The 25,999-nt window shown below is 44.0% G+C and overlaps 1 protein-coding gene across 1 annotated transcript in view; it reads right to left on the reverse strand.

Moving 5' to 3' along the window:
• The window catches only part of PCBD2 (pterin-4 alpha-carbinolamine dehydratase 2), a 483,264-nt gene that overhangs the window by 370,870 nt on the left and 86,395 nt on the right, over positions 1–25,999 (reverse strand). Inside the window, exon 2 of the mRNA XM_069199241.1 lies at positions 7,878–8,009. Coding sequence (XP_069055342.1) covers positions 7,878–8,009 — 132 coding nt within the window. The remainder of the gene's footprint in view (positions 1–7,877; positions 8,010–25,999) is intronic.

The following is a 25,999-nucleotide window of genomic DNA, read 5'->3' on the forward strand; positions in this document are numbered from 1 at the left end:
GTCTCCATTACCTAATGGATGCCACTGCTGCTTGAGCCTTTTAACTCTAACACAGCAGGATAGTGTGTATTGTGAGATTTTTGTTATTTTTATAGGTCACCATGCCTCTTCCAAAGAGTCAGTCTTAACATATGAGTGAGAATCTACAAAGAAGAGGAAGGTTTCAATAAACTAATAAAGAGAAATACAGAAGTTACGGAAAAAAATGGTGTGAAAAAGTATACAACTTGTGAATGTGCATATTCTGAGAAGCCTATATCACTTGTGGCTGCTTAGACATTCTTTACAGAAATGGTGCTGAAAATTAATTACTTTGCCACAATTGTTTCAGACATTATTCGGTGTGAACACACAAACAATCCAATACGGGCTGGCTTGCTTGGCCGAAAGTTAAAACAGAGGGATATTCCATTACTGCACTCGCACCTTTCAAGATCTCCGGCGTATTAGCAAGTATACGTGAGAGGAGTGCAGAAAATGGACTATTTGCCTTATTCATTTCTCTAGAGGCGGTCCGGCTAGCTTACTGCAATTCCGAGTAGGCAGTTAGACCCAACCATTTTCAAAGATAATCTGCTGCACTGTAGTAATACTGCCCTTCGGATGTCATTGCCTTGCCATAAAAGTGATAGATACTGAGAATAAGAAGACCATGAGTGATTAGGCTGGGCGAACAAAGGCAACAGTATGTGGCATATGTCCAGCTTCCAAAATACAAAGTGGTGGCATGCAACGCTCTACTGCAAAGCTCCTAACCTTGCCTGTATTCAGAAGCAGGACTGCGGGTGTCCTAAGGAGAGAAGGCGCACCTCTCAGAGGGATGTACTATGGTGAACACCTGCGTAATGGCATGAAAGACTGGATGACCAATGGAGCCACCTCTCACAAGCCTTGCAGATTGTGGCACCCCTCTGTAATGCCTGTGGCGGAAATTACTCGTGGTCCTTGGCATTCTTGCTAGGCAATATGGAGACATTGTTGCTGCAGCCAAGGCTCGCAGGCCTAGTTCTCATAGTCTGTTATTCTGAGAAGTCGATAGAATACATAATTGGAACCAGAGAAGTATTCTCACACTGCACTAGTAAAACGTGTAAACTTGCACTTCATATGAAGTCCTCAACTAGGATTAAAATCACCACCTTTTGCACTTTTATCTGTACGAGGAGATATCCATTTCTATTATAAACTTTATTTTAGCACTTGGTTATTTCCACAACGCGTAATATGTTTGGATTTAAAATTCAATATTCATTTCATTGCTTTCGTAAGTGAAAGTCAATGGAATCACAGAAGCAGAACCTTATCGTTGTAGTTAGTCAAGCTTGGTATGAAGATATCGATCTTAGCAAGTATATTATTATTGACATAGGAGCATGCTGTGATATTAAGTAATTCTTTTCATATTACAGTTTTCAACCTGTTACACGGAATGCAAGTAGAATTAAGTAAAAGGTATTTCGTCATTTTGAAGCTACCACTCTACAGCAAACATATTATAATCGAGTTTGGTTTGCAGATTCAATATCAACTTTAATTATATTGCATCTCAGGGAAAGGTCGAATTTCATTCCTGTATAGAGTGTGTCAGGACGTAAACTGTACACAAAATTATAAATTAACTGACAAAGCCAATACTATAGCCATGCTTGAATTATTCTCTTGATTTTGGATACCAAAGGTCTAGCAGTGGAAATTATATCCAGGTGTACAAACTACCAGTGTGATTATATACAGTATCTCTGTTTCTCTCTTGTCCAAGTGCCATATCTCAATTTCTACTTGTAATCTACATGATAACAGTGCAAGGTTGGTTTTGGTTCAGAGAAGTGAGGAAATTCATCTCTCCCACTGCATCTGGATTACAAGGTTAGTACATTTTGAACAAAGGTCAGATATCATGCATGCATTTGATCCACATGCATTATAATTAGCAAGATTCCCATTACAGAGTACTCCAAAACTCAAGAAATTCAATTTTGTAGAGCGCAATACAGTAAAGTACTGTGTAAAATAAAACTTTCCAAGTGCTGAATGAGTATGGCAAAATATTGCATGTATAGGTTACCCGACCATCAAAAACTGCTCTTCAAACAGTCCCTAGTTACATGCACACAAAGAGTACTAGAACAAACTGCAAGAACCATTTTTAAAATGGCAAGATGAATTCAGTAAAGTCATGTACTTAAATGAATCTGCTTGTGCAGTGTTCTGTAGGAAATATGCTTTTTCTGCATGGTCACATCATTCTTTTTTCAGGATCACACTACTGCTGATTTTACACTCTTTGCAAAGTGACTGGCTCCCCCTTCAAACATGTTGAAATTGGCTTAAAGCGGAATTGCATAGTTACCTTTCCTGTGAGGTCACCGTATACGGTGCAGAAATAAACCCCTACATGGAAAGTTAAATGCCGCCTGTGGACTAAAGCACCTAATATACCATCCACTACAGTGGAAGTGAAAACATGACTTCAAGCCTATCCTGTGTTCCCGGACAGCAGCAGCTTGAAACCTGATGCACAAATTGGTCAAAATCACCTTTTTGCCATGTAGGAAAACTGATTTTAAATATTAAATGTCACTCCTAAGCACCCCTTGCTACCCACAAGCTAAGGTACATATTGTTTCAGTGTGAAATATGTGACATTAGAAATGGTATGTTCCCCCAGCGACGAGGCCCAAAATGACATTGTCACTAGTCAGGCTGTAACAAGCCCATAGGAAAATTCACAGTATAGATCAGTGGTTCCCAAACTTTTTCGATCCCCGGCTCCTTTGACCTATTGGCCGTGTTGGCCACGGCTTCCCATTATGTTAATTTTTTTGGGCGGGTGGGGGAACGTATTTACAGTTTGTCTTCTTTATTCTCTCCTTCAGGTTGCTGAAAACCATTTATTGGAAACTATTTTTGTTTTTTGTCATAAGGATATTATTAATGGTACTTTGGCGCCCTCCGCTGGTCACAATAATTAATGCAGGGTGTTTTGTTTCCAATACCACTATGAAAAACTACTGATTCAAAGCACCTCCGAGTGGTTTCCAGACTGTGTGCAGCGCCCCTGGCTAGTTTTGACGGCACACCAGAGAGCTGCGGCGCACAGTTTGGGAACCACTGGTATAGATTATAAATATTCTCTAACTTCTGACCTGTATTAGAAGAGATTCAATCATAGCAGCCTACGTTGAAAGTCTCAAAACACTAATCTACAACATAATTGTTGAAATTAAATGTAGAAATCCTCTTCCAAGTTGTTCCAATGACAAATTTTGTTTTAATTCCTCTTAACACAGCTCCCAAATTCGTCACACTTTTTAAGAAAGAATGGTACAAACAAAAACGAGGGGTAGCGATGGGGTCGAGATTTTCTCCCTCATATGCAAACCTCTTCATGGGATGGTTTGAAGAAAAATGGGTATGGGGTCCAGAAGCAGTAAAGTGGCAGTCGGATATTCTTAATTGGGGACGGTATATTGACGACTGTTTTATGTTATGGACAGGTGAAGAAGGAAAACTAACGAGATTTTGTGAACACCTTAATCAGAATGATGTTAACATCACATTCACATACAAATATAGTAAGACCTGTATAGACTTTCTAGATGTAGAATTGTTGGTGGTGGACGAGAAGATTGAAAGTAGACTATACTGTAAACCAACGTCGTGCAATACTATATTACATGCGAAAAGTGCACATCCGAAACAAATAGAAGCCATCCCTAGGCGTAATTGCAGTTTGAATAGTGATTTCCAAGAGTGTATTAAGGATATGGGAGGGAGAGTTATCAGTAGAGGCTATTCGGAGGATGTTGTAATAAGATCACAACGTAAAGCCTCTAAAATATCTAGATCCAGGACACTATTGCATCATAGTCTTACAGATGAGGAAAGTAAAAGTATGGACTCTCGGAAAGTTAGGATAATTTTAGATTATACTGACAACTCACAAACTATTGAGGATCATGAAGAGACATTGGGCTGTACTCACACAAGATCGAATTCTTCATAAATATATTGGCAATAAGCCAGAGGTAGCATATAGAAAGGGTTGTACACTTAATAATATTCTCAGCCCAAGCTATCTGTCTGATACAACCAAACCTATTTGGCTTGATCTACACAACTCAGGTTTTTATAAGTGTGGCTGCTGTGCCATGTGCAAAGGGGCTTGGCAAGCAAAAACGACCTTTCTGGATGCTAATGGCAAGTAGAATATCATTAGATCCCATTTGAATTGCAATACCAAATTTGCAGTATATATGTTGTCCTGTAAATGTGGAAAGATGTACCTGGGCAGCAGTATTCGTCCCCTGAAAGTAAGAATTTCGGAACACTGGAGAGCAATAAAACAGGAAGATGAACGATATCAAATTGCCCTCCATATGAAAACATGCGAAAAACAAGGCACCCATAAGGAATTTAAGTTTTTTGGTTTTGATTTATGTGTACAGAATCCCCGAGGTGGGAACAGAGAACTGGCTTTACGTAGGAAGGAATCGATTTGGATAATACGATTAGGGGCAGTGGAATTAGGTCTGAATTCAGATTATGAAATGGAGTACTTTCTAGGTGATGGATAGAATATAAAAGATATAAACTATACTTAGGGACATTGTAAATAGCAGTTGATAAGGTTTCTTACACAATTAGAGATAAGCATCACAATTGATGGAATAGATTACTACTATTAGTATTATGATTACAATTATTATTATTTCTATGGTTATATACAGTAGAATGTGCCATAATTGGGAATAATATTCTTGCATATTTAAATGGGAAAAGGTGATAAATATACTGGCTAAGACGAACATTTGGAGAAATGTATTTTGGAGTAACTTTGTGATAAAGAATCCCCTTTGGGAGACCTATCATTCAATTCATTATAGTTGTAAATAGTAAAGCAGCATAAGAGTTTAGAACTTATAATTTCAGGATTTGAGCACATAATTACAAGCAAGCCCAAACGATGAGCTTGCTTTAAATAACCAATAGTCTTAGTTATTTCGTTTTAGAGATATATTTTAGTCTTTAAGTTCGGAGTTAGCCAAATATTGAGTTCCTTTTTAATTCATAACAAGCCTAAATGACAAGCTTGCTTCAATTTTATTTCAAAGCTCAAAGCTGTAATTAAATACATAATGTCTTAGTGAAACTTGAATAATTAGTTCTTCAACATTGATGAGGGATCGAATAGTCTGTTTTCTACTCTTTATGTTTTAGGATATGGAACACGCTGAAGGAAATCACAGTGTGTTTACATTGTAGGGAGTGCACTCGCAAAAGTCAGTCTTCTATTTCAATGGGCCGGGTAGTCCGTTGCCCATTTTCATGTTTTAGACTATTTTAACGCCGATGAGAATCATGGCGGGTTTCTTTTGAAGTATCGGGCGTACTCACGGTTTGGGCTTTAATGTTAAGGTAAGAAGGGAAACAACGGGCTAAGTGGCTAACGCTTATCTCACAATTGCAATGGTTGGATTTGCTATTAACGAGTCTTCCCAAATTATTTTAGATTAGTTAATATAGCTGTATAAGAAATCTGAAACCATTGACGGGTCAAGGTAAACAAAGGGGCAGCAATGTGAATTTGAAGATATCGTACAGGTATGTCGACAGACGTGGTAGCTTGAGCACGGATTTTTAGTACACTTGGTGAGGGTGTTAGCACAATACAGGCTCAACATAGTTTTTTATAATATTACATTTTGGGCATTATGTACCCAGGTCAAATGGAAAACTACTAATGAGCGGAGTAAATGTACAACGATATTGTAAAATTGCAGCTTGGTATTGAAAATATTATTTGGGCTCATTCACTGAATAACTTATTTTAAATATTTGGTTTAAATTTCACTGTTTCCACGTGAAGAGCATGGAATTTGTAACATTCACCAAAGGGATTGTGGAAAGTTATTATAGTTATTATGAATGAATATTAATGTATATTTTATGTAAATGCCGTTTAGGAAGTCCTGAGGAAGTCAAAGGGTACTCCCAAGACGAAACACGTGTTGGCTTGGCTTAATGGATGGCTTAATTGATTGAATATCAGACAATGGACTTGACCAATGGAGATTTGAAAAAGATACTGTGATGATCCTTTAATGTAAATTGGAACATTATATAAATGTGTGACGAATTTGGGAGCTGTGTTAAGAGGAATTAAAACAAAATTTGTAATTGGAACAACTTGTAAGAGGATTTCTACATTTAATTTCAACAATTATGTTGTAGATTACTGTTTTGAGACTTTCAACGTAGGCTGCTATGATTGAATGTTATTGATAACTATGGTTATCGTGTAGGGCTTCAGTGGGGGTATAGCTCTCATTTAGCAGCAGCATTATAAAACATGGGATTCAATTTGTGGGATATAGAGCGCCATTTATCCTGCATTACCCCTCGTCAGTTAGATCTGTATTAGAAGAGAACACATTTAAAGACCTATTTTTATATTTAACGAAAATACACCCAATGGACACATTTTTACTAACTATAGTGGAACTGCTGAAAGTTGCATTTACCCTGTGTGATGCTGCTGGAGCTACTTTGCTTCAGCTCTCAAACAAACTGGCCAGTATGTACGTGGCCTGAATGAGAAGTGAAAGAGGTGTGAAAACTGTACCTAGGCCAGAGACAATGGCCTGGGTGTAGGCATGTGTTTTTCTTTCCCTTACACTAAGGCCAGTTAGGGGTGACCGAGGAACTTCATTAACTTGAAAGGGGATCTGTCCTTATACAAGTGAATGTAATGGAAGACCTGAAGGAAGCAGTCTTTGTCCTTCTGGTATCAAGTTGTCACAAACGTGGTGGGAGGGGAGGGTTGCTAGCCAAAGATCTGCGTTAGAGTAGAAACAGAGGTATCCATTGATAGCTCATCTCCCTGGCCACATCTCTGGGTAGGCACACATGCTCTGCACAAGGAGGGAAGGGTTTTCCCATCTTCGATATTGGAAATAAGATACACTGGGAGACTGTTTGCAGTGGAGCAAATAGGACTGTTCTAGAACAGACTTCACCGGTACCAATGCATGTGATATAGCCAACCGATGCTCCATTGATGTAGGCCTTAAATTGCTCCTAGGTCTCGGTCTAACCATTTCATAGACAACCAGTGGCACCTCATGCTCTTTGGAACTATTTCTACTTAAAGCTTTAACAACTCATCCCTCTGGTTCCCCTTATTGGGTTTTTGTTGCTTTGGTGTCATTTTGTTTATTACATTTTGCTCTATTTTTACAATTCAGTTTGGATTTTTAAAATTTTGGTGTTTCAAATTTTATTACTGTTTTGGTAGTGCATACATCATTTACAAATAGGCTTAAGTTGGGGCTGATTGCTCAGTGACATAGCTACCAAAGGGTTGAGCTCAGGTTAATTTAGTGGCTTTGAGGATTCTCTGACAAGAAGTATTATTATTCCTTGAAGTGGGCCGTCGCCCACCCCAAATAATAATCTACTTTCTTTCAACTTCTAAGTATGCTTGAAATAGTACTTGAAATGTACAAACATTATAGCTATCCCCAGGTACTGGCCAACACTCCACTAAATCTACTGTGTCAGCATAATAAATTGCACTACTTTGCATACACTATTACGAAACACAGGAAAGGCATCAAATCTATTTTATACAAACCTATAAATTAAAAACCTCCCGCACACTGTATACTGTAACATGAAGTTGTTACAAGAAGTCCTGAAAGCATCACACCTAGAATGTGTAATTTCTGGTCTCCCTCTCCCCATGAATAAAAAAAAATGAACAATCTAATCATCTCAGTATTTGAAGACTGGAGAATGTTCTCTTGATTTTGCACTGATCTTGATGTAATGTGTATATGATACAAAGACATACTGTTTCTGTAACAAACATTTACCTGATTAAATGTTTTGAAGATGAACTCTTTGGAAATGGCGTCTTTTGAAGTTTCTGCCATCCATCCTGTAGCTTTGAGGTCAGTTAAAGCTTGATTTCTTTCTTCCGGGGTCAGGCTGTTAACCTCCGAGGCCTGTACACAAAGAACATTCAGGAACAGATATGTTTTTATTATTTATTAAAATATCTAAAGTACTATGTGTTGTCACAAAGTATGACTACTAGTCAGTAACAGCAGGGAAATAACACAATACTAAGCACTACAAAGACAAATCAGAACTAGCAAGTGGATATTTCACATAACAATCACCAAGAATGTGATAAATTTTAAAGCTACAAATCTCTGAGTGCACTGTGCTCAAGCCCAACCATGATGAGGCAAATCTCTCCCTCGTGTCAATCATGTACTTAGTTGTGGGATCAAATCCAAGCAACTTTGAAAAATAATCACTGACAAAGCTAATAGGTCACTTTTAGCCTACCTGTAGGAGTGCATGGCTGAAAAAAAAAAAAAAAAGCGCTCCGTGTGCTTTTTTTCTAGCTGGATAAGCAACACAATGCAGAAGGGAGTACGAGTGTGAGTAATGTGGGAGGTTCTGTAAAGGACAGAGGAAAGAACAACAGAATGAGGGTTGGGGTGGTAGGAACAGGGGTAAGCAATAACGGAACGCGAGGGGTGATCGGAGGGATGGTGGCAGGCAACAACAGAATGCAGGAGGGGTGAGAGGAAAGTGTGCAAGCAATAATGCTAGCCTGGTCTTGAAGGAAGAAATGGCCTGCAAGCACATGGACCCTCGTGGTGTGCTACCACTGAAAGAAAAAAAAAAAAAAAAAAAAAAAAAAAAAAAAAAAGCACACAAAGCGCCCAAGCACTGGAAGGACATTGAAAGCCCACAAGGATGCAGTAATCGGTCATGCTCGAGGTGAACAACAAACACACAAAGAGGAAGTGAAGTCACCACACGCTGACCAAAGAGAAGCTAAAGAATGACATTTTACAGCTTGTAAACAATGGACTGGTTCTAAACCCATGTATGTAAACAAATTGTCTCACAAGTGAAGGCACATGCCCGGTCTCAGGCAAGATTTAACAACCTACTTGCACAAAAATTAACCGTTTTTGATCGTCGGAGAATGGCATTTATCCATGGCCGAGGGGCCAAGTCTAACTTCAAAACAATCTATTTCAACTCTAAATACAATTCAAGACAGTACATACTCATTTGGAATTTATGGTGCATGGTTCTTTTATTATATTGGATACATAGTGTCACCCCCCTCATCTGGCCTACCACTTCCAAGTTTCTCAAGCAAGGTATGTGTGCCTTTCTTGGTGAACATAATGAATGCTATAATTACCATAAAAGGCTTTCCGTCAACCTCATTCAGACACTGGCTTCTTTTCCTCCAAAACCATGAGCCACTGGCTTGAGACATTGTCAAATTCTGGATTAGCCCAAAGGAGTATTATCCAATAAGAGTCTTTTAATCTCATTGTTTCTATTGGCTGATTGGGTGTGTCTCTCTGTGAGAAATTGAGTTGCTGGTTGACTGGTGTTCGAACCCTGGCCAAGCAGCAATCACAATTCCTATCAAGGATAAGCACAAGCCAACCGTAAATTAACCTGTGCTCAACCCTCTGGTATCTTTGCACAGAGCAGTCAAACTTAACTTAGAGGCAATGTGTAAAGTATTTGGGCAATACTTCAAAAAGTAATAAAGAGGAAACACCAACCGAAAAGAATCACACCAGATTTAAAAAAATGTAACTTATTTTAATTTAAAAAAAAAAAAATGAAGTTCAATCAGCACAACCAGAGTTATGAATTTTTAAAATGTTAGTCAAAATTGCACCAAAAGGTACTAAGTGCTAACTATGGATACCTGGTGGCGCCAGACCGGGACAAAGTCACAAGTTCAGGCCTACCACGATGGAGCATGGGACGGCTACAGGGGCCTAGCTAGGACCGCAGAACAAAGTACCTTAAATCCTCTGTTGCAGAGTGTTGCGAGGATCCGTGTCAAAGATGAATCATGGAGCCGAAGAGGTGCATCTGTTATGAGATGCGCCAAGGCTGCGATGTGAGGGCCTGCATCGTTATTGATAATCCCGTAGTCAGGGCTAGCAATGCAAAGTCTGGCATCAAGCCTTTGGTGCGCCGGCAGAGCAATGCGTCTGTTCCAAAGAGCTGCAAGGCTGCGATGCGGAGTCCTGAGTCATCGCCATCGAGGCTGCCATCGATGAGGCATGGGAGGGCCTGCGTTGATGATGCAACGCGCAATGGCGGTTATGATGGACTACGCCAGCGATGCAGGTCTTTGTGAAGGATCCAATCCACACAAAAGCAGAGATGCATTGGTTCTGCTCGGGTTTGCGCCGCACAGCAGAGAAGATGCGATGGTTCCACTAGATCCACAGAGGCTCGCAGAGCACCTTAAGCACACTGTCAAGGGTCCAGGACTGAGGGGGCACCCCTGGGCAAAATAGACTCACAGATGGCACAGTACAGGTGCAAAGTTGTTGGAAGCCTGGTGTGTGTGTCTAAGGGGCTTCAGCTCAGGAGGCCAGCCTACGAGCCCTTGGAGCCACTCTGGGTTCAAGAGATTCAGGTCCAGTCCTTCTCACCCAGGCAAGAGGGGAGCATGCCAGCACATCAGGGCAGCATTTCCTTGAGAGGAGCAATCCAGCAGAGAAGCTGCCCTTCTTCCTGACAGAGTATCCATAGGTACAGAAGATTTGGTCTCGGATGTCCAGTATTTATATCCAGCTATGCCTCTGAAGTAGGGAGACGTTTCTAGAGGCATGTCGGAAGCGCACAGGAACTCTGCTTTTCTGTCCCTGGTTCCATACGAACTTCAGGGGTATGCAGCCCTTTGTGTGGAGAAAGTACACAGTCTGTTCAATAGTAAGTGGGGCTAGGCCCAACACCTCCCTTCCATCTGGCCAGTGATAGCTCATCCAGTCACTGGCACAAGCTCACCACCGTGTGCGGCTGTCAAGGAGGAATACACAACACCCAACTGTGACCCACACCTACTCGTGTGAACCAGAGACAGGCTGCAGGCACCAAATGGCTAAAATACCAACTTTCTAAAAGTAGCAACAGATGATGAACAAAATGCTGAACATTGTCAAACATTCACCCTAAGACACAGATCTGGGTTACATCCATCAAATGTTGATCATGCTGCCCCAGTATGGACCCAGTCAAATGCAAATCCGTCTTGACCCTGCTCTCCATGGGAACAGTCCAGCCCAAACTGCCAGGACAGGTCCTCCCTGGACTGAAAACAAGCATCCTGGAACCGGTTTCCGGGTATAACCCCCTCATCAGCTTGGCGAGCTTGAATTCAGTGGTTCAGTGAGCACGGGACCCACATCTGGGCATACCCTTCCCAGAACATTCTAAAAGTAGCATTTTCAAAAATCCAACTTCACCAGTTAATAATTTAAATTACAATTACAGAGACACCAAACATGATTTATTTACCTATTCCCATTTTGAAGTTCCATTTATAAAATGTAGTAAGGTAACTCTGATGTTATCCTATGGGAGAGGTAGGCCTTGCAGTAGCAAAAAACGAATTTAGGCGTTTTTCACAACCCGGATGTGTAAAACTTAAAATTACATGTCCGACTTTTTAAATAAACTACACCCTGCTCTTGCAGCTGTCCAGGGCCTACCTTAGAGGTGACTTATTTGCATTAAAAAGGAAGCTTATCCCAGGCAAAAGGTTTACTTTGCCAGGTCAGGGTGGCAGTTTAAACATGTCACAGGCCTGCCATTGCAGCATGTGTGTGCAGTTTTAAAGTCCTACTTCAGTGGGTGGCACAACGAGTGCTGCAGGCCCATTAGTAGCACTTAAACTTACAGGCCCTGGGCATCAGTAAGTGTTCAGAGCCTTAAAGCCAACAAAAACAAATTCAGGAAACAATAGGAGGCCGAAGGCAAAACGTCCGTGGATGACCCTTCAGAAATGGCGAAGTCAAAAACCTATCCCTACCGGAAAACATGATGATGCATTTCACTTCTGAAATCAATCAGTGAGCAGCCTGGTGACCCTGGGGAGTGAGCGCTGAAAAAAGCATCTGAAAAACTGATGCTCCAGAAAAGAAAGTAACCAATAATTTCTGTACAATTTGTTTTAGATATTTTTGCTTACACCCATTCCCCAATGCAGTCAGGTAAATAAGAACTGGCAAAGCCAATTGGTTGGATATTTGTACAGTTGGGCACACCTTATTCCTAGTCCATTAAAGCGTCACACCTATTGGCTTTTTCAGAGCTTATTTTTGTGTTTCCCTAAACAGGTGCACAGAGAATCGCAAGGTCACTACATTACCATATGGTACTCTGCTATAACTGTATAAGTCTGTTTGTGAGCACTTTGTAATCGATTGTTTGGGACAGCGCTCCTAAAAGTCAAAATTAAGAAAAATTATTCATTATGGTAAAAAACCCAAATCAAGGAACTGAGTCAGTTCAAAATAGGTGCAAGCTGCAGATTGTAAAGGGCTGTTCCTAAATAAAACATCCATGGGTGGTTTGACCTCACACAGTAACCAGCACAGTGCATGCTTCACTGAATGTAGCAGCAATTATGTAGTGCTTCATATCAATGACAATGCCACAAAGTGCTCTGCTTTGCATTGGGGTTCTAGTGCCCTATCAAAGTGCTTATTCGATAGGATGTTGGATGAAGTTTGGCTTATTTAGGGACATTGACTGATGTGTGGGGTTCAACAATGCTTCAAACAAGGTCAGCAAACAGTGCTGTGTGTAAGTAGATGGTTTTGGAGAGTGAGAACTGACAACGCTGCGCATAAGTATCACTTTAAGAGTGGACGGTATCCTTAAATTATAATCTTCAGAGTGCATGGCATGTAGAAAAGCAGAATCACCAAGGTCGCGGATTATGAGGAGTACAATCAATAGCAAAAGAAACCCAAATCTGCGCAGCACTGATGGTATACAGAGCATAGGTTTCAATCAGATGACAATACTACACGTAGAGGTAGCATTACAAAATTAGGGATACAACATGCCAGGTTCACCCAGAAGTGAGAAGAGCCATAAATATGCCTAATAAAATCTATTGTGTGTAGGGCAGCCCCATGTGGGGAACATTTAAAACAGATATGCATATGCATAATACCAATTTAGACAGATGAGCATCAGGGCACAATCCCCTTTTAGACCAAAAAGTGGGTTATCACAGATGGCTCTGTAATCACAGATGACCTCGTAATTCAGATGGTACAATGCACAAGGTAGGGATTCAGCTAGTGAGTGAAAGGATACAAAATTGATGACCCAGCAGTTAGCGCACCTATCAAAGTTAGTGCCACTAGCAGGAATCATGCAGCTATTTATTTATTTTAAGAGGTTGGTAGAAGGACTACTGGAGTATATGTGCACATCAGGCACATCTTTAGAAATGGAAGAGCAATCAAAGTTGGCAATCTAAGCATAGCTAAACTTTCTATAGGAGCTAAGGCCAGGTGTGAAGTTGGGGTTGGGTACCAGTGTAGCTTTAAAAGGTCACTATGGCTGAACTCATTTTTTAAAAATATTTGATAAAGCATTCTGCATAGTTTATGACAAGTTAAGATCACAAACTCTTCGGAGCTGCTACTATTCGCATCTCGTCTCGTCCGAAGCTCTGCGTTAATGCAAGAGCCTTCAATCACACGTGTGTGACTTGACAGCATAAAGACAACGCCTCCTAATATAAGACGCCTGTATTGAGGTAGTAATACTCGAGTAGATAGAATTAATCGAGAGCATTTGCAGCATTGTGAAAGGGTGGAAACTAAACACAACAAAAATAAAGAGGTGCCAGTGCCCCTTGACAGTCCTGACGAGGCCCTGAATGACGAGGCTGAAACGCGTTGACATCTTTCTAGTGGGATCAAGGGCTTTGAAGCTAATGAATTTATAAACAAAATTGTTGTTGCACTACACAATACCTTTGAAAAAGTATTTAGGTATTCCACAGCTGGGTGCAGTTTAAACCCTTGATCATCACAGCCTATGGGATCACATTGTTAATTGTGTAATAGTGACCGCAATACAAAGTAATGTTGATGGGCATAACCCTCCTTTTGGTTATTTATGTTATCTTTGTTGATTCATGTGACAAATGTTTGTGATGTAAATGTGATGTGTATATGTTGTAAAGATAGAATATGTGATGGATGATGTTATGACGAGTTTTATGCTGTCCTTTACAAATAAATTTAAAAAATAAGGGAAAGTAATTTACCCATGAAATCAATAGTGAATACTGGTTTCTTAAAGTAATGAGTAGATTTGTCCCTGCCTGCTACTCTTTGTTATTGCGTTCTGGGAACTCCAAGCACCATTCTTGGCCCTTTTCAATCAGCTGCAATGGGCTAGTGGCCCTGCGCCAAAGCCAACAGCATTTCGCCCTGGACAAGATGGTGGCTTCCAGACTTCGTATTGCTGGCCTTGGGACAGCTTGTAGGCGCTGCCTCTGACTGGGTGGGTAATGAGGGCCTGCCCAGTGTCTGGAGGTGCTGGTGGGGTGGGTGGACCGACCTCAAGGCCCCTTGAGTCATTCCCCCCACCTATGGCCGGCCACACACACACACACACACACACACACACCCACACACACCCACACCCACACACACCCACACACACACACACACACCCACCTCCCTCTCGCCCCTCCCCCCTCCCCCCTGGAGAATCCCCCCCTTACCATACTCTGGAGTATTGGGCTGTAGCCCCAGCTGAGCTGTACCCGAGGATCGAGGGACCAACTGAGCACTGGCTCTGAACTGGCATGCAACGCTGACCTGTAGGCCCCCATCGGGCCTATGCAGAGGCAGCTGGAAGCCCTAGTGTGGGGGTCTGGGAATTCTCCTGCCACATGGGGACATCTGTATGGATGTACTGTGCACACCTGGGGGGCCCCAGGAAACATTGCTCTTGTGGTGTTACTGACCCCGCTGCCCTTGGGGAAAGGGCAAGGGGGTCAATGCCATTGGACTGCTCGGCCTGGCCTGTTTGCAAACCACATTCGCCTTGCTGTTAAGCACACAACTGTGGAGCATTCCTGCAGGGATGAAGTTGATAGAGCAGCTGCTCGTGCTACCCTGGTGCAAGCCGGCCTGCTCTCTGGTAGTTGAACTCCTGTTATCTTCTGCAATCTTCCACCCGGGCATGGGGGGCAGTAAACCCCCCTACCCCCACCAGCAGTGGCCCAAACCAAAATGGATCCTAACACTACCCCACTGCCTGCAAATGGAGAAGTTGGGGGGTGAGAATCCCCTCCGCCCCTGCGGTCCCGAACCAAACCTACACAGACTTACCAGCTATCCCTACAGCAATCCAAGACTTTAGGGAGAAGGTGGATTCTAAGGTTGATGGTATCCGGATTGACCTCTCTCTCCTGCATCAACACCTCAGCAAAGTGGCAGAGAGTGACCAAGACTGAGACACGGATCTCGACAACTGAAGATGATGTGGGAACTCTTAAACAGGTCTTCAAACTGATGTCACCTGTGGCCACTCTGGATAAAAAAAAGGGTGGAAGACCCCTCAAACTGTTCTAGGCGTAACAACCTGCATCTTATTGGCCGTTCGGAGGGGGTGGAGAGCTCTCAGATGAAAACATCCTGGAAAAGTGGTTTCAGTTCTGGGTACCACCAGATAAACTGTCTTGTTGCTTCGTGGTGGACGGGTGCACCATACCATAACTAAGTTACCACCACTCAAGGCCCCCCTCACCCTGTGATAGCATGCATCCTAAACTACTGAAGGTCTGCGACATGTCAACGCTAAAAACCTGAACTTCCCAGACTATACCAGAGCAGTCAAGCAGCGGCAATGCTCTTCTGACAGGGTCAAGCAGAAGGTCCGTACGCTCAACATCAGCTACATGATTCTGTTACCGGCCCATCTTAGGATCATTTTAACTTATCGACCTACTTCTTCGACACCCTTGAGCAGATCTTGGACAGCGCGACAGAAGCAACCGTCACTGCGGCACCCAGGTTCTGGAGGTCGGGCAGAATCAAAGCCAAGGGACATTTTCCCCTGCCTCTCCCCGCTCAAGGGCCCCGGAGGAAACACTCCAGATCCAGAAAGGCTCAATCAGGTCACAGCAGGAGACAGGCTTCGTGGGACTCATCACCTATTCAGAAGGACCTGAACACCGCGGATCCTGATGCAAATATTTCTGACACCCCAGCCCTTTTTAGGTCCCGGGAGAGCATGCCCAACTCATTGACCTGATCCCTCCTTAACAGTCACAAAATAACTGCACTGCCTGTGTTCCCGGATGACTCTGCATGAACATGCTTGCCAAGAGTGGTAATTTATACCTCACAGCCAGACTCTTCGGACTGCAGAGGGGGTGGAGAGACTTTTTTCCCCTCTTCTTGTGATTAGCACACTTGCAGGTCCTTATTGCAATTTCAATCACTGCACACTGCTGACAGGCATTCTTATCCTTTATATTGACAACCGTGATCCCGTCTGCATTTTCCTCTGATTTTGTTGTATGATTTTTTTTTTATTTCTTTTTTTTGCCGACAGATGCTTCAGAGTTGGAAGTATGGGTACGGGGTGTGTGGAGGGGGGCGGTGTTGTTTTGAGTGGGACTATTGTTGTTTCAAACTGTTGTTCTTTTAAGCATTCATCATGTGAGCTCTCCACTGTGCTTGCCTGGACTCCTGGGATGGTGTCTGAGGAACTGTCAACTGGCCTGCCCCCACCACTGAGGGACCTTGACCCACTGTACCTATTCTTAAGACCCCTCCCAGATGGTTAGAATCGTCTCCTGGAATGTGGACAGTCTTAGATCGTATCAATAGATCAGTAGTATTGCGCTATATCAAGAGGTACAAGCCAGATGTAGTCCTACTCCAAGAGACATCTCTTAGGATCTCAGTGCCCTTTCCTGGGCCGGTTTAGGTATGGTCGCGTTTACCACCCAGGATTTTACTAGAGGCTCAAGAGGGGTTTCCATTCTCCTGCACCAAACTTTTCCTTTGGCAGTATCTAAAGTTCACAAAGACTCCCAGGGGAGGTACGTTGGACTTCAGGGGTGCTCGACAGCTTAGCACTATAATTTTATCTCATGTTATGTTTCCCAGCAACTCCTACAGTCAAAGCGCTCCAGACTCTGGTGGTGGCCCTTTTCCCCTCCCCCACCCTGACCCACCAGGGGCAACTGATAGGCAGGGATTTTAATGCAGACTGGGACCCTATGCGGGACATACTCAGGCAGACTGGCACACTCTGTGGACTTGAACTCCTAGGCAGACTCCTTGGGTCTCTGCGACATATGGCATTCGTGAAACCCACACAATGATCTTATACATACCTATTGCAGCCCACAAAACAGAGTCCAGAATTGACCTCCTCAGGCTACTAGCCTGTGACTTGCTGCCACTACAGTCCATTTGGATTCTGCCACGAGGCATATCTAAGCATGCACCCCTATTTCTTGAATGTGGTGCCCGACCAGGTGCCTTTTGCCCAATGTGCAGATATAATGTGTGGCATCTGATGGACCCAGGTTGTGCTGACTTCATGAAGGAAGAACTACAAACCCTCCAGAACAACCAGGGTTCGGTGTCGTCAGCTGACACTTTATGGACAGTGATTAAACCTACCATACTGGGCCTGCTCAAAGGGCATGTGTGACGTAAATAACAACAACAGAAGGCACAGGTTTTGGAATTGGAAGGCCAGATCATTGCTTTGGAGCACTGGGTTTGTGGTCCGGATGCAGGTGAGGCAGATCGCCAATTGACAATGGCAATGGCGTGAGGCTAAACTGAAACAGGTCTCTCTGGAAGAGGAAAAATAATGTTGGAGGGGCGTCAACACAAAGTGTAGGTATCGGGGGACAAGTCAGGCAAACTGTTGTATTAGCTGGCAACCCAGGGTATCACCAGCAGGGTTATGCTTCTCATTAGAGAATCCTCTAGGGCCCTCTGTGATGAGCTGCCAGTGAATGCTCAGACATCCCCGGCATTCTACCAAGACCTTTATGCGGTGCTCCCAGACATCCCCCCCCCCTCCCCGCGGATGTGAGATAGAGAGCCCCCAGACCCCCCCCCCCCCTCCTTCAGGATATACAGCTGGCTTCTATTCTTCCCTTCCCTGGACCGGGAATCAGGCCCGCTTCTGATGGCCAAAGAAGAACAGGCCACCTCTGACCTCCAGTCTAGCAAGACCTCTGGCCTAGACGGATTCACCAACAAATTCTTTAAGCACTACCATACCCTTTTTGTACCTCACTTGTTTGCTCTATATAAGGGGGCACTGAGCCAAGATTCATTCCCCCAGACAGACAGTACTACTATAGTAATTACACATAAGGCGAGACAGCCTGCCAGCCACTTCTCCTCCTACAGGCCGGACTCCTTCATTAACCGAGACAGAAATCAAGTTCTTTGCTAAAGCCTTGGCAACCAGGCTGAGGCAGCCAGTGTCCCATCTAATACATCCTGTCCTATGCAGCTTTATGCAGGGCAGAAGCAAAAGGCACTGCATGCATTCGAAGAGTGCAGCTGGCCCTTTCTCAGTTGTGTTACCTAGACTGCAGTTTAGCCCTCCTTGTCAACTTCCAGAAGGCATTCAACAGTCTTTTGCTTCAACAAGCTGGCTTTGGAACCTCTTTCTGGAAAATGGTTGACCTGCTCTACAATACTCCTACTGCCCAGGGTCAGGTCAACAGAGTCCTGTCTCTACCCTTTCAGATCCCTAGAGGAGCACGTCAGGGACGCCCTCTATCCCCACCGCTGTTCTCCCTTGCCATAGAACCTGGTTTGATACAATGTGATTCTTGGGTCTGGGGCTGTTGGTGGGCATTGAAGACCGAAGCACAGTCCATGTCCTGCTCTTCCTCAGCAATTCACAATCCTCAGGCTCTAGGTGTCTTTAAATTCTCTATCTCTACAAGATGGCCTCAGGCCTGTGAATTAATGTAAGCAAGTCCATCTTGGTGGGGGTAGCTGGTGAGGTCACTGGGCCAAACCGGTGCCCTGACATACCAGCCAGATGCAATTAATTTATGTATCTGGGAATTCATATCTTGTGCCTTCCGGACCTGGCCTGGTCCCTCAATTTTTGTCCCCTAGCATAGGCTTTCGATACTGTCTTCCATAAATGAAGCAGGCTGCCTTTCAATCTGATGGGACGCATTACAGTATTTAAAATGATGTTCCTCCACCAGTACCTGTATATTCCGGTGAACTTTCCATTTCCGGTTCTTCAGGCGTGGTTTTGTTCCCTGACATTGAAACTACCATCCTTCATTTGGGCGACACCAGGTGGCATCCACCTTGGCACAAAAATCTCCTTTCAATGGAGGCCTTGGCATGATTAAGATCTATGGATACTATATTGCTACCTATTTAGTTCCAACAATGAATGGTTTACAAGGGGGTGAGATGACCCTGCATATCATTTAGAACAGCACTTTATGGCATTCAAGGGTCTTCTTGGCCTGGTTTATGGGAACCCGATACTATTAACGGTGCCCTCTTGCACCCAGGTGACGGAGCTTTGTTGGAGGGCGGCCTTGCGCTTTATCCAATGGAACTGCAACCTTACAGACATGACTCCTTTGTGGCAGGGTACCTAGTTTTAACAAGTATTTGGTCTTACAGGATTCGCCCAATGGGATAACATACTTGGGAGATATCCGCCGTGGTGGGACACTGATGTCTTTTCAAGAACTAAAGGAACAATATAACTTATCCCATACACAATTCTTCAGGTACCTCCAGGTGTGGCACGCTTTGCAAGTGGGTCTTGTCAGCCCTACACTTCTCTTCGGGTGAGGTAAGCCGGGAGCACTCAGCAGTACTGGGCCATCTCATTGATTTGGGTTGGCAAGGATCCTATCTGCCTTTTTACCTTGCTCATAGTGACGCCACTTCAGGCAAAGCAGGGCATATTCTGCTTATGTTTTAAGGTGTGTATGGAGATCATATGTGTCTCACTCTAACTGACGTAAGTCTTAGTGAGAACACATACCATCCTCTGTAATCGAGTTTGCATATGTTGCGTCTCTCGCCTGCAGATTGCTGAATTACACATGAGCATACCTCTTAAGGTGGCCTTTCCTGTTGCCCATAACATCTACACAGAAGGTGGAGAGGATTCATTATCCAATAGAAATTGACAAAGATGGCCAATAAGTTTCTGTATACTCTGCGGAGAACAATAATGCAAGAGATTCAGCCAACTACTCTTTGATACAGGAGAGACATACCCTAGACCAAATTTCAGAACTGCCAGGGAATGATCAGAGGTTCCTCCGGTTCAATTGTACAAGCACTCAGGTAGGCCAGCGCGGCACGAGACATTAAAAAGAAGTCTATCCGGGAACAAGTCCCATGTGCACAGCAGATAAATATATATTCTTTATTTCATGGATGTGTTAAACGCCATGGATCTTTCAAGCCATGATCACTCAGTACATCATGCAAGATTGCTCTATCCCTTGCATTAGCTGTGTCCATCGTGCCACAATGATCCAAAGGAGGGGATCAATCGCTATACTCCAGGCCCCCCCCTAAATCATTGTCTTGCTGTGACCAAACTTAGTCAACAGTCTTGATAACATTGAGAAAAAAGATGCCCAATCATGATTGGGAGCATACACTGACCCCACAATCAGAATCTGATCGATAGTTTTAATGTTTGTGAAGACTTAACGGCACAGAGGGTCTGTCCTCGTCTTCAAAACAGTGACCGGTACAGATCTGTGAAACAGGATGGCAGCTTTGCACCTTTTTCAAGAAGGCCTGGTATCAGAATGGGCAGTGGACAATAAACTACTACTAACACTATCCATCCAGTCTTCCTAATTTGTTCGATTTCAGGACTGAAAGATGTATCTCCTGTGAATTTCAAGGCAATGTAGGACAGCACCTTCTTCCTCAATGTTGCGTGTGAGGCCATCAACATTAAAAAGACAGTATACACAATTTTTCAGACTGCGATGGCAATGACATGCATCACAGACAGTATTAAACAATTCATAGGGTGAAGGTGGTTGACTAGTATAAAATTAAGAGAGTACAGCAATGACTAGTATTGGCCCCATAAAATGATACACATTTGGGTCTAAAACAGTAGATGTGCAAAAACTTCAGAGGTGCAAGGCACCAAATAAGTTAATATTTTAATAAAGGCAAGAATGTAATCGTCTAAAAAAAAGCAAAAAAAGGAGCAAAACGAACCTACAGTTAATAAAAGAATGAAGGTACTCTAAACAGGCAAGTGAACCTCTCAACTCGGTGTCATCCCGAGCACCCCCTACCAGAAACACATTTCTTATTATATAAACAGGACCACTGCGGACTCCAAAGTTCACCCATATCTCTTCCCCCCTGCGAAGTTCAAGGCCAATCATCTTTCACAAGTGGGTAAGACGTACAAGACAAGAAACCACATCAGATTTTACAACTCTAAAAAGTCATACAAAAACACAAGTAGCTCCCCTACAAATCCCAAAGGGACGCCCATCTATCCAAAGCACATAGTATCATGCATGCACACTACCGGATCACTAGTACAGTATCCACAAGTTCAACATTAAGCCTAAGATCAGAAACAGTTGTGTCAAAGAGGCAAAGTTTGATGGGAGATAGAGACTTGTCATGACCCCCTCACAGCAGCTTCAGATCCTGCTCTAAAAAGAAGTACTGTAGACAGCTCTGAATATTCAGCTAAAGCTCTACAACTTGCCTGGCACTGCTGCGGACATTGACAGTATGGCAGCCTCGGGTCAGCCAGGCAAAGTGAGTGGCTAATAAGCCTGGTGAGTATACCACCACCCTGAACAATCCTTTATTCTTTTTTGTATTCTTTGGCCCCGCTTTATGCAGTGAGGTCCAGCATCCACTTGGTCTGCTCACTACCCAGATGAAGAAAGCCATGACTGGTTCAGTGTGGTTTCCCATTGCAAGATGGTTTAGGCGATCTGAATGCGTTCAAGAGATTTTAATGTTTGAGAACACTTTTTGCTCCATATACTCACTTACACTAACTGCACTGTGTAAGGAAATGCCTCCTTGGCATGGTTGCCCCCTGACTTTTTGCCTTTGCTGATGCTATGTTTACAATTGAAAGTGTGCTGAGGCCTGCTAACCAGGCCCCAGCACCAGTGTTCTTTCCCTAACCTGTACTTTTGTATCCACAATTGGCAGACCCTGGCATCCAGATAAGTCCCTTGTAACTGGTACTTCTAGTACCAAAGGCCCCTGATGCCAAGGAAGGTCTCTAAGGGCTGCAGCATGTCTTATGCCACCCTGGAGACCTCTCACTCAGCACAGACACCCTGCTTGCCAGCTTGTGTGTGCTAGTGAGGACAAAACGAGTAAGTCGACATGGCACTCCCCTCAGGGTGCCATGCCAGCCTCTCACTGCCTATGCAGTATAGGTAAGACACCCCTCTAGCAGGCCTTACAGCCCTAAGGCAGGGTGCACTATACCATAGGTGAGGGTACCAGTGCATGAGCATGGTACCCCTACAGTGTCTAAACAAAACCTTAGACATTGTAAGTGCAGGGTAGCCATAAGAGTATAGGGTCTGGGAGTTTGTCAAACACGAACTCCACAGCACCATAATGGCTACACTGAAAACTGGGAAGTTTGGTATCAAACTTCTCAGCACAATAAATGCACACTGATGCCAGTGTACATTTTATTGTAAAATACACCCCAGAGGGCACCTTAGAGGTGCCCCCTGAAACTTAACCGACTATCTGTGTAGGCTGACTAGTTTTAGCAGCCTGCCACAAACCGAGACATGTTGCTGGCCCCATGGGGAGAGTGCCTTTGTCACTCTGAGGCCAGTAACAAAGCCTGCACTGGGTGGAGATGCTAACACCTCCCCCAGGCAGGAATTGTCACACCTGGCGGTGAGCCTCAAAGGCTCACCTCCTTTGTGCCAACCCAGCAGGACACTCCAGCTAGTGGAGTTGCCCGCCCCCTCCGGCCAGGCCCCACTTTTGGCGGCAAGGCCGGAGAAAATAATGAGAAAAACAAGGAGGAGTCACTGGCCAGTCAGGACAGCCCCTAAGGTGTCCTGAGCTGAGGTGACTCTGACTTTTAGAAATCCTCCATCTTACAGATGGAGGATTCCCCCAATAGGGTTAGGATTGTGACCCCCTCCCCTTGGGAGGAGGCACAAAGAGGGTGTACCCACCCTCAGGGCTAGTAGCCATTGGCTACTAACCCCCCAGACCTAAACACGCCCTTAAATTTAGTATTTAAGGGCTACCCTGAACCCTAGAAAATTAGATTCCTGCAACTACAAGAAGAAGGACTGCCCAGCTGAAAACCCCTGCAGCGGAAGACCAGAAGACGACAACTGCCTTGGCTCCAGAAACTCACCGGCCTGTCTCCTGCCTTCCAAAGATCCTGCTCCAGCGACGCCTTCCAAAGGGACCAGCGACCTCGACATCCTCTGAGGACTGCCCCTGCTTCGAAAAGACAAGAAACTCCCGAGGACAGCGGACCTGCTCCAAGAAAAGCTGCAACTTTGTTTCCAGCAGCTTTAAAGAACCCTGCAAGCTCCCCGCAAGAAGCGTGAGACTTGCAACACTGCACCCGGCGACCCCGACTCGGCTGGTGGAGATCCGACACCTCAGGAGGGACCCCAGGACTACTCTGATACTGTGAGTACCAAAACCTGTCCCCCCTGAGCCCCCACAGCGCCGCCTGCAGAGGGAATCCCGAGGCTTCCCCTGACCGCGACTCTTTGAATCCAAAATCCCGACACCTGGGAGAGACCCTGCACCCGCAGCCCCCAGGACCTGAAGGACCGGACTTTCACTGGAGAAGTGACCCCCAGGAGTCCCTCTCCCTTGCCCAAGTGGAGGTTTCCCCGAGGAACCCCCCCCTTGCCTGCCTGCAGCGCTGAAGAGACCCAGAGATCTCTCATAGACTAACATTGCGAACCCGACGCTTGTTTCTACACTGCACCCGGCCGCCCCCACGCCGCTGAGGGTGAAATTTCTGTGTGGGCTTGTGTCCCCCCCGGTGCCCTACAAAACCCCCCTGGTCTGCCCTCCGAAGACGCGGGTACTTACCTGCAAGCAGACCGGAACCGGGGCACCCCCTTCTCTCCATTCTAGCCTATGTGTTTTGGGCACCACTTTGAACTCTGCACCTGACCGGCCCTGAGCTGCTGGTGTGGTGACTTTGGGGTTGCTCTGAACCCCCAACGGTGGGCTACCTTGGACCAAGAACTAAGCCCTGTAAGTGTCTTACTTACCTGGTTAACCTAACAAATACTTACCTCCCCTAGGAACTGTGAAAATTGCACTAAGTGTCCACTTTTAAAACAGCTATTTGTGAATAACTTGAAAAGTATACATGCAATTTTGATGATTTGAAGTTCCTAAAGTACTTACCTGCAATACCTTTCGAATGAGATATTACATGTAGAATTTGAACCTGTGGTTCTTAAAATAAACTAAGAAAAGATATTTTTCTATACAAAAACCTATTGGCTGGATTTGTCTCTGAGTGTGTGTACCTCATTTATTGTCTATGTGTATGTACAACAAATGCTTAACACTACTCCTTGGATAAGCCTACTGCTCGACCACACTACCACAAAATAGAGCATTAGTATTATCTCTTTTTGCCACTATCTTACCTCTAAGGGGAACCCTTGGACTCTGTGCATGCTATTCCTTACTTTGAAATAGCACATACAGAGCCAACTTCCTACACACTGCCTCTCGCTTTTCTGAAGTCTGCTATCATTTGGTGACAGCGAATGGTGTACAGTGTTTATATCACACAAATACATATGTAAATATTTTTACTTTTGAGCTAATATGAAAGGGATGTGGATTCATAAAAACTTGAACCCTCGCTGGAAAGTCACACCTATATTGCAGCTGTGAAAATTGTATTGTATTGTTCTTAACCTCAATCATACACCACCTTCCATATGGCTCATCCATATTTAAGCAGTCAAGAAGGCCAGCTTTCTATGAGAGGCAACATAAATAGTTTCTAGGTTAGTGGTGAACTCCAGCAATCTAAGATGTTGTTCAACACTTTGAGAATAGCATTTTGGGCTTGTGTGAAATTAAATGGCTCCACACAGAAAGAAAACAAACAATAGCGGCATGCTGGAGGATTTGGATCCCAGAGGAACAAACAGATACAACGAAGCACATACTGTTCTGCTATGGGGTGCATACTTGTAACAGGAAGGGGATGAGGGAGTTTAAGTTCTATAAGAAAAACATCTAAAGAACCGTCTCTTGGCCTCACAGAAGATTGCTGCCCGTGGACCCTAATTAGAATGAAATGAAGCCTTAAAAGCAGGGCAATAAAAGCCAAATGTCCACTATGTGCAACAAACTGCAAAGAAGAGGTCAGGAAGGCTTCCTATCAAGAACGGCTATAATAGGGCACCTCTCCACTCCAATCCTACAAGTGCTTGAACCGCCTGACATTAAAAGGATCCCAACCCTGGCAAGGTTATCCAAGGCTTTCCTGCATGCTGATGATTCTCCATACTCTTATCCCACTATGTCCATTCCATGTCCAGCCCAAGGACCACGTCAGCCATAGCAGGAATGAACCTGCAACGAATTCCAGTTAAACTTAAATAACTGGGTGACTTAGTAAATAGACGCCTCCTACATATGGAGCGAACTCGGCCCAGGCCTTACATTGCATAAGCTCAGATTTTATTTTAAGGCACAGGAGATGAAGTGATTTGCCCGGAGTCACAGGATATTCAGCTGAGGCCTGGACTCGAACATGGTTGCCCAGTTCCAAAGTTGGAAGCTCTGAGTGTTAGGCCACATGACCTACCATGGTTAACCCCTTCAATTATTTTGTATGTTTCCTATTCTTATACCAAGAAATAACGTTTCCCAGAAAGGTAAAGGTAAAGTAAAGTCATGTTTAAGAGGACAGCAAAAATGACAATTGAAGGCATAAAAGTTACTTGATGCCACGTGAGAAGGAGGCTTATAACTGCACCACTTGGAATCCTACAGGTTAGCCATCAGTTATCGTAGCTGAACAGCTTCATCTAATATACATAGTTGTCCCCTATCTGTACACAGATAAAGCACACACTACTCCTATA

The sequence above is a fragment of the Pleurodeles waltl genome, chromosome 7 (genome assembly GCF_031143425.1).
Source record: "Pleurodeles waltl isolate 20211129_DDA chromosome 7, aPleWal1.hap1.20221129, whole genome shotgun sequence".
NCBI lineage: Eukaryota > Metazoa > Chordata > Amphibia > Caudata > Salamandridae > Pleurodeles > Pleurodeles waltl.